A 9,758-nucleotide genomic window follows, 5' to 3' on the forward strand; every position below is an offset into this window, starting at 1 on the left:
GGAGCAGATCCACATGTCCACTTATTTTTCCTAAGTAGAATCTCCTTCATGGCTAACTTCCCAGGCTGGACTGCTCTCATACACTGCTGCTGTCATGGGCACTCTCATCCAAACCTTCAAGCGTGGTTGTAGGTCTGGGACATGCAATGTGGGAGCATGTGGGACAGCAGGTAGCATAGGTCTCGGACCCTCCTGTGGTCAGAGTCAGCCCACCGAAGCCCACAGCATCTGTTTCCCACACCTTCCGCTTTTCTCTTTCTACCACCACCACTACCAGTGAATATCTGCAGTCACCAGCACAAGGCTGTTGTCCCACCAATAAAACCAAATCCTTCCAGCCATAAAGATAATTGAAAAACAGTGATCTAGGTCCAAGCAGAGGCACAAGTGCTACTGCCCAGCAGGTAGCTGTCTTGTAAAAACAGGAAGCCTTGCAAGAAAACCTCTTCAGAGATGGAGAAAGAGGAGGAAGGATCTCACATGAGAAAAACCTTATTCTGCAGAAAAAGCAGGTGCATACTTAAGTGATGAATATTTGGAGAGGAGCTGTCATTGCATTGATTTGCTTATATTCTGCAGGATTTTTAAAATATTTTCTTCACTTTTTTTCAACAAAGATTATTCCTGCTTTTCCCACCACCTCAGAAGCTCCCCAAGATGCTGCTCTGTGGTGCTCCCAAGCAATTCTGAACCCCAGCAACATCCGCAGCACCTTTTTGCTTTTAACAGAGATCCTGTTTCCCTTTTGCACCCTCCTCACCTTCTGCTCCCCCACACCTGTGGGCTCTCAGGCCCAACTCCTAACCCATGTCTTGGAGATGCGGCTCTCACCACTCGCACAGTGGTTGTTCTCCCGCTCCATGGCAGGGAGGGAAGGCGTGGATGTCCCCATGGCTCATCGCAGGCGCTTGCCACTCATGTGGAGCAAAGGGCTTCATGCCATCGCCCTAGGAGCTTGTGTGCTTTATAGGTCTCTTATTTCCTGTCATTACCGAGAAGAGCCTAGTTGTAATAAAAATCTGGGCTCCGATCCTACAAACACTTATGCCTAAGCTTAACTCTAAGCACGTGAGCCGTCAAAGGGGACTATTCATGTGCTTAAAATTTAAGCATGTGCTTAAGCGTCTGTAGGCCTGGAGTCTGTCAGTGTGGGGATTTGTGCCTTAAGCCCATATTCTGGGTCATTATCCTTTTCATGTCTTCTCTGGCATCTCAGAAGATGCTTCAAAGGGGAATTTTCAAGTTCTTCAATAAACTTTGCCTTCCCGAGCAGCCTGGATTCTTGCCTATTCTATGGGGCAATTCTCCTCTGTTGCCTCCCCTCCCCCTGTTAGCGATAATCCTGTGCTATTTCATGCTTGGCCAGACAATTAAGCCCTCTTGCTGCTTGGCTCTGTCTTTGTTATGTATAATTGTTCCAAATAATTAGCCACTATTGCACGCTATTCTGAAACTACTTTGTATTGCAATTATACTTAGAGGGTGAGCATCAGCTTGGAGAGAATCCAAGCAGCAGACAGTCTGGAAAGAAAGGGCTTCGAGCCGAGGGAAGATGGATACATGCTTAAACTGTGGAAAACCTAACAATAAGTAACCAGCAAGGAGTAAATGTTGCTTGGAGAGGGTCTGCGGCTGATGGGGTCTGGGCAGGCGAGCGGAGGGTGGGCTGCAGGGTCTCGGCCAGGCTGTCACCTGGCTGCCACCTCGTGGGTGCTGGCTACGGTGCAGGAGCAAAACCATACTCCACTTCCAGCACTTTCATGCTGACTTGAAGGGAGCACCATGGCCAAGTGGCCAGTTTTGCCATCTCTGTACAATGTAGGAAACATGTAGCTGTGCTGGGAAGTGTTTGGGGTCTGGCAGGAAAAAGTTCCCTAATTGTGTCTTTGGAATGGCAAAACTTGTGATTTCTTAAGGATAAAGACTGCAAATGATGAGATCAGTTCAGCAGCCTCCTGTTTTCCCACTGGCAAACACATCTCTGTTGTGGACGAGTGCTGGATGGGATACTTGGAGGAGTTACAGCTCCATGTGAAGCACCTTTTTGAAACTGAAAATAATGTGGTGCAGCAGAGTCCCCTTAGCATTACTCAGTCTCTTGTCTTTTGAGCAGGGAACATCTGAAAAGGATATAACCAAGACCTGGGTTGGTCTGACCTGCCCTGGTGAATTAATTCCTCTGCTGAAACCCATGGCCTGCTCTGAGCAAAGAGCCAGGATGGCCAGTGACAGTGCGCTTGACAATTCCATGCTTTTTGAGATCCATTTTCTCCAGCCAGGTTGGGCTGCTTGAAGCCTCCTGACAATGGGTCTACAGGCTGGGTTTGGTTTCCAACACCTGGTTAGCAGAAGGAGTATTAAAACTGAGTCGAGATGTCTGTGGTGCAGATGAAAAGCACCCAAAATGTCTGAGACAGTCAGACCCATTCTCTGCAGACATCATACGCTGCTTCCTTTGACTCAGCAGAGTCGATGCAAATGAAAAATGAACTTTTCCCAGGTATGTGCATAACTGGCTCAGGTGCATCCTTCCTCCATGCAGCACCCCAAGGTGCCACAAGTCAGGGCTGCTTATTGGCACTGGGGTGGCACAGTTGATTCAATATATGCATAAACCCAACTGTTGCAGTGTAACCACTTCAGCAGTCCCACTATAAAGACCATGAAATGAATGGATCTTGGATGCTCTCCCAAGAGCTCGGTATTAGGCTGCCAATGCTCAGCCTCTGCAGCTTTGTTTCTTGGGGGCTGTAAGAGTCAGGGCAGCCCCCAGCTCTGCCGTTCCCATACACCGTGTAGCACATTTCAAACACAAAGTCAGGCTCCAAGGAGGATGGCTGCTGCAGGCAAGTGCTCCTTCATCACTGCCCCCTCACCTTCGATCAAGGGCCCAGATTCTTGCTGCGCTTCCACTTGTTTCCCTGTTTTCACTCTAGGAAGAAGAGCCGCAGGGGGGCAGCCAGCACCATCCAGCCCTGTACCCTGTCCCCAGCAATGGCCTAGATCAGATGTTTAGGAAAAGGGTAAAAGAGGGTATAGCCAGAGGAATCCTTCCTCTCTGAAACCTTCCCAGAGTCAGTAACTGGTGCTTTAGGGATTTCCCAGCCTGGAGGTTGCATCCAGCCCACTGTGCTTAATAATGACCCTCCCCAAACGAGCCTCACCCCATTCTAATCCTGACCGTACCCCAGACCTCCACGATGTCCTGCCCTTCCCCACGCAGCCGTGAGCAGGACAGACCCCAAAGGCCGAGATGCTGCCGGGACATGCCGAGCCCCCCCCCCCGGGTCCCTGGGCCCACAGCGGGGGCCGGGAGCGGCTTCCCAGGGCTTTCCACTGGAGGTCAGTGTTGGCCTGAGCACGGCGGCCGGCACCCCCGGGCCACCTCCCCCCGGTCACCCCCCCACGCCGGGGCGTTACACCCGTGGGGTAAAGCGGCGGAGGGTGGAGGGTAGTGTTGCTCTGGTCCTGTTCAAACATACCGGCTGCAACACCCCTCCTGCCCGAATAAGAAGGACGCAAATATAAAGGACCTAAATATAACGTAGCAGAGGTGGTGACAGAGCCCCAGCACCCCCAGATGTAGCTCTGAGCTTGGGCAGTGCTGACTCCCAGACACTAATTTGTTAAAAATTCATTATCAGCTGGCAAAGCCGATCTCAGCCAGTGCCACTGTACCCACTGCCCATCTCCCCGTTCCCGGCTGACTTTACCAACTCAATCTTGACCTCAGAGAGACACCGTTGACTGTCTTCAAGCCGTGTATTTGCAAAGGGCAAACCATCACATAGAATAAAAGCTAGTTATGGCATAAAATTTCCAACACTGGGACTGCCAGTGGGCAGCTGGCAGCATCCAGACAAAATCTAACACTACCAGAGGGACAGATAAGTTCTTCAGGAAATGTGCTTCAACTAAAATTTCAGCTAATCCTGTGTTTGCTTGCAACCAGATGGAAAACTATTTATAGTTTGGGAATATCAGCTGTAAAAAGCATTTCTTATTGCTTGTTTTAACCTGTGAGGAAAGTGGTACAAGCACGAAACACGCAGAATGCTGTTGTACGCAGACAGAGGTAGCAGCTCGGTTGGTCCTCCCTGGGCAGCCAGTATTTCCCAGAGGAAAACAAGCATCTTTTTTCAAAGTGGCAGCTCATTTTGGTTATTTGTTTCTGAATGTGGAGCCCTAGAGATCTGAATTCAGCCTGACTTGCGAAGGGCCGTTCCCTGAATAGTCAAACTGTCTTGGCAATAGCCCAGATCGCCACCCAAATCTCTTTGGTGCTCAGGATCAACTTCAACCCCTTCTCTGTGTCTCACAGGCTCAAGATGGGGCTCTCCCCATCGTGGGATGTCCAGAAGACCTCTTGCCATCACCTTGAAGGATGATGTTCATTCCACAATCTCAGAGAGCAAAGAAAGTTTTGCCTCTGGCTTTTGTGTGAGCAAGATCAAGATAGTTATGACTGTCATTATTTAATATTCCCTAAACTCCCTAAATAAAGAGGGGAGGATTTCAAAGGAGACTTGGTTTCACAACTGAAATCTGGGTGATAATTACTCCTGTTTCATTCAAATCCCTCTTATTCACTAAACAGGGACATCGAAAAGACACTAAAACAGATGAAGGGCTCAGGTATAAACTTTACAAAGCTTAAAACTACTCTGTCCCAGCAAGGCTCATGCTTTACATGACACTTTAATCCTAGTCATTTGCTAGATTCACCCTAACTGTAAACAAAGCTTTGAAATGAAAGCTTAAAAGCCTGGTTGGGATACATTAAGTTAACCAAGAAGACACTCTTAAGGCATTAGTTTAATGACAATCACAATACAAGTTGCCAGAGGTTTGTGCGTGTTAGCATTAGTATCTACAGGAAAAAGAAGAAAAGGGGTCTGTTCTCCATGTTTTCCAGCTTGTTTGGCAGCATAAGGCCCATGGTGACGGTGGTTTATTGTCGCTTGCAGGGGTCTCTAGGCTAGGGTTATCTGGCAGACGGGGATATATGGGGCCCTGGGAAGATGTGCAACCCAAGGCTGCACACCAGGGTTTGTCCTGACACACCGCGATAGGGTGTCCGCTCTCTCCGAGCCAGGTTTTCACGGATCCAGTCCACTGCAGTGACTCTTGCTTCACACCAGAGCCCCCTTAGCTCAAGGGACTCCTCTTGCACAGGCACAAGGGTGGGATGGGTCTCCTGTAGACCTGTCTCAGATCTGGAGCTGGGTGCTGCTCTCCAGAGAGCCCTGTGGCAGGAGGGTGCAGGTGGCTGAGGGACAAGAGCAAGCCACAGCCCAGCCCTTCAGGCACCCTGAGCCCCTCCTGGCTCCACCAGCACTCGAGTTAACACCTAAAGATGCCAGGAACTTGGAAAACCCTTTCCAACACTGGCTCCCTGCTCCTGCAGGGCTCCAGGGTGACTGGGGAGGAGCAGGGCCAGCCCAGTCTGAGATGTCCCAGCTGGGTCACCTCTTCCCAGTGCATCCCACCCAGGCAGAGTCACAGCATCTCTTGTCCACTTCCTTCATTCAACACTGTTTTCCTTTCATGCCGGTACTTGGTTCTCCCCTACCTCAGCAACTCTCCTGCTCATGGTGCAAACCCAGCAGAGTACCAGCCCGGTGCCCAGCAATGCTGGAGGGAAGCCGGCAGACCCAGCGCTTCAGGCACGTGTCTGGCTCTGACCCCAGGGATACTTAGGCAAGGCTTCAAAAGTGCTTTTGTTTGCAAAGCATTGCAGGATCAGGCCCTGGGAATGAATGTGAGCTATGACAAGTGTCTTTTCTACTGACTGTCCTTGCAAGCAATTATTTCAGCATCCCCCAGTCTATCTATACAGACAGTATGTTAGGGCCAGGAATGACACTTTGCAAACTTTCATTAGATAGAAGATCTCTGTCTAAATATCTTCTGTAGAGAGCCAAAGTATTTTAAGGGATACGTTTTTTTCACAATGCCCTTTCTGAGCAGGGCTATCACTGGGGGAGAAGACCAGTGTGAAAGCTGAAAAGGTGAAGCTGGAGGGACCAGAGAGGAGATGTAGAGCCCAGCAGCTCAGTCAAAGGCAGCAGACCAGAGCTAGGCTACTTTTTAGAGACAGATGAAGCCCCAATTTTAGGGAGGCCAAGAGGAAAAAAGCGTTTTCTTCCCTCCCCTCTCCTACTAACCCCACCCTCAGTTTCTACAGAACACATGGGATAAAAGAATGAAAAGTCGCAAGCTCCCAAGCTGTGGGCAAAAGCTGACTCCTTGGGCACCCGCCTGTACACTCAGCTTTTGATCATGACCAGCAGCCAGGGAATGAGATGCTCAGTTTTGCACCAGAGCTCAAATGACATCCAAATCCTCCTTAAGCAAGAGGAAGATGCAATAGGGACTACGAGAAACTGCTCTGCTTCAGAGGACACCCTTGAAAAACAGGAGAGAAATCCTAGCTTGTCACTTTTATATGGAGGATGTTTAATTTAAAAAAAAAGCTAAATCCAGGGATGGGAAATTCTGCCTTCAAACCTGATGAGACGGTCTGGCTGGCAGTCCTGTAAATAAAGAGCAGCAGTCTGGCCAGTGAACAGTTTGAAATTTTAATTGATTTTGTTGCTAGGAAGGAAACCTACAATCTCCTAATTTGATGTGTTAAATCAGAATTTCACCTGCAAGGGATTCCTCGGAGGGAAGACATATTCCCTGCTCTGCAAATTAAAACCATCGAGTCCAGTAAGAGCTGCCTGGGCAAACCTTGCAGGTGACGGAGAGCTTCTTGCAGCCTTCATGTGGCTCGGCAGTGGTTAGTTTCCATTCGCTTTTTTAAAAATCATAATAAAATAGACATCTTTAGAAAGCGTCACTAAAAATGTAAGACATGGCAGTGTCACAACAGCAGCACAAATCTGTCTCCCACCGGTTACAAGACTGATAATTTCCTCTCGCCAAGGTCCGGCCGGAGCCAGAGGAACAGCAGCACTGGACATATTGGAAGGAAAAGCTTTATTTTAAAAAAGTCCTTTCTAACAATAAAAGTTATTTTTAAAAATAGTAAAAAGAAGTAGTCAGGGTGGTTTTTTTTTCCTACAGGGGAAGGAAATGATAAACATCTTAAATATTTAAAATCCAGTGAATTGGTTTAGTGGGGTTTGTTTTTATAACTTTCATTCCAGTTACACAGGAGGCACCCAGGGAAGAGAGGAGAAAGCCCATTTGTGAGACAGTTCCTGCACGGTTACACCACGCACCCACCTCCTGGGTGTGCTCCTCCTTGCCCTGGGGGTGCCCTGGGTGCCCCAGGGTGCCTTGTTGAAGACGGCATCCCCAGAGTCAGGCTGTGCAAAGGGATAACCCCTGGGCGTGGGGAGCCCTGCCTGGCAGATGTAGCCAGAGAGCACCTTTTCCAGGAGGGGATGGGGCAGAAAAATAGATCACCTTGCCTCTGGTTAAAAATAAGCTGAGAAAGAGAGGAGTTAGGTCGCCCCGCAGGTGTGTGTCCACACACAGCCCAGAGGCTGGGGACCCCCGACCCCACCCCAGCCGATCCCCACAGCGGGGAGAAGTCCACGTGTCCAGAGATGCTCGTGGGAGCCTGGGGATATCCAGCCAAGGCCCCCCTCGACCCCATCACATGTACCGCTCCAGGCCGGCGGGGAAATTGGGCTGCCTCATGTAGGCGTTGCTGGAGCCGAACTGGCCGAGGGGCGACGCGGAGAGCCCCAGGAGCTGCTCGCTGTGCTCGGCGCAGGCCGGGGGCCGCATGGCCGGCAGGGCCAGTCTGTTGGGAGCCCCGTAGAGCTGCGGGCTGCCGGGCGAGTAGCTGCCCTGTGCCACGGGCAGGTGGGGTGGCGAGGCGGCGTAGGGGTAAGCCAGGGTGTTAGGGCCGGCCCGGCCCAACAAGCCAGGGCTGACGGGTTGTGCCTGGAAGCAGGGCGGCTCGGAGCTGCTGGCAGAGCAGGAGGGAGCCAGCTCGGCCCCGGGCAAGCCCAGCGATGGGTGGCCCAGCTCGGCGGGTGGCGAGGGCTGCAGGGCCTGCTGCCCGCTGATGAGGCTGTCGATGCTGAACATCCTGGGATGCTGCGCCGGCGGTGCTGCCCCGGCTGCGTAGGGGTGGAAGACGGTGCTGGAGAGCTGGGGGCCGTAGCTGGGTGAGCAGAGGGTGTTGGGGTAGGGTGCTGTTGGTGCCACGGGGCGGCCGGCGGGCGGGGGTGTGAAGGCGCTGGAGTTTTGCATGTAGCCGGGGTAGGTGGTGATGTCGGTGCGCTTGAAGCGCTTCCTCCGGCGCAGGAAGCTCCCGTTGTCGAACATGTCCTCTGCGGCCGGGTCCAGCGTCCAGTAGTTGCCCTTGCCGGGATGGCCGGGCTCCCGGGGGATCTTGACGAAGCAGTCGTTGAGGGTGAGGTTGTGGCGGATGCTGTTCTGCCACTTCTTGGGGTTCTCCCGGTAGAAGGGGAAGCGCTCGGTGATGAACTTGTAGATGCCCCCCAAAGTGAGCTTCCTCTCGGCGGCGTTGGCGATGGCCATGGCGATGAGGGCGATGTAGGAGTAGGGGGGTTTGCCTCTCTGCACCGGCCGCTTCCTCCGGCGGCCCCCGGCGGGGGGCGGCGGTTCCTCGGGGGGAGGCGGCGGCGGCGGGGGAGGGCTGCCCCCACCGCCCCGCGGCTCCGGCTTCACCGGCGGCGCCTGGCCGGCGGGCGGGGACCCCCGGGGAGGCCCGGGGGAGCCGGGGCTGGCCGCGGCGGCGGGGCTGGGCGCCGGCAGCGTGCACATGCCTCGCAGGCAGGGGAAACCGGCCGCGTTCATATACGGCCCTCGCCTCCCTCCTCCTCCTCGGAGGATGGCGGGGGGGGCGCGGCGGGAGAAAGACCCCCCCCGAGGGGAGGGGAAGGGGGGAGAGGGAGGGGAAGGGGAGGGGGGGCAGGCGCCGCGGCAGCTCCCGGCGATGGGGAGGTCGATCCCGAGCCGCTTTGCAATATATAGGGCGGCCGCCCCCCACCCCCGGAGGGGCGTGCGGTGCCCGGCCCGCCCCGGCCCCTCTCCCCCGGCGGGAGGAGGAGGAGGCCCCTGGGGAGGGGTCCTGACTCCCTCGGCTGAATCCCGCAGCCTCTCTCCAGGGTTTTATTTCGCAGCCATGCCCCCGGGCGGTCCCTCCCACGGGGGTCCCGGTGCCAGCGCGGCGGCCGGCTCCGCTCCCGGGCCGTGCTCCGTGGCGCTGTGCTTTAACTGATGTTTCCTCCCAGGAGAAAAATTAAACTAAACGAGTGCAGGCGGCCAGACCAGGGCGAGTCTGGTGCCGCAACCAGCCCCCAGCAGCAGAGCAGGTAACCTCCCGCCGGGACCCCCCCACTGCTTGGATTTCGTTGGTTTTGGTTTTTTTTTTTTTTTTTTTTTTTTTCCCTGGGAAAAGCGCTCAGAGGCGGCCCCAGCCGCAGAGGCGGCAACAGCCAGGGATTTCTCCCCGAAACCAAGCCCCTCGGTTTAGTTACTCTGCAGCCCGGTGAGACCTCCTTGGTAAGGAAATCCCGGGAAAAGTTTTTTTCTTTTCCCCTGTGAGAAAGGAAAATGGTCCACAGATCTCGGGACTGCCCGCAGGTACCTCCTGCGGGGTGGACAAGGGACGCAGGACAGGGATGGCATTTCAGGAGCAGACGGGGGAAGTAGGGGGTCTCTCTATCACTGCAGAGGTGCTGAGCCCACGGCTGAAGCTGAAGGAAGACATGGACTCAGAAAGCCCTGCTGACTTTCAGGGAAAATCTCTTCAGATCTCACCCTGCACT

The 9,758-nt window shown here is 53.6% G+C and overlaps 1 protein-coding gene across 1 annotated transcript; it reads right to left on the reverse strand.

Annotated features, from left to right (window-relative positions):
• Positions 1-7,608: 7,608 nt before the first annotated feature.
• On the reverse strand, positions 7,609-8,784 carry FOXE3 (forkhead box E3). Its single transcript, XM_074833211.1, has one exon. It carries the CDS (start codon positions 8,782-8,784, stop codon positions 7,609-7,611), a length of 1,176 nt encoding a protein of 391 aa, XP_074689312.1.
• Between the last annotated feature and the right edge of the window lie 974 nt (positions 8,785-9,758).

The sequence above is a fragment of the Strix aluco genome, chromosome 8, assembly GCF_031877795.1.
Source record: "Strix aluco isolate bStrAlu1 chromosome 8, bStrAlu1.hap1, whole genome shotgun sequence".
Taxonomy (NCBI): domain Eukaryota; kingdom Metazoa; phylum Chordata; class Aves; order Strigiformes; family Strigidae; genus Strix; species Strix aluco.

Excerpts from the sequence above, each read along its gene's own strand:
- FOXE3 (XM_074833211.1), bottom strand. The coding sequence starts at position 8,784 with ATGAACGCGGCCGGTTTCCCCTGCCTGCGAGGCATGTGCACGCTGCCG.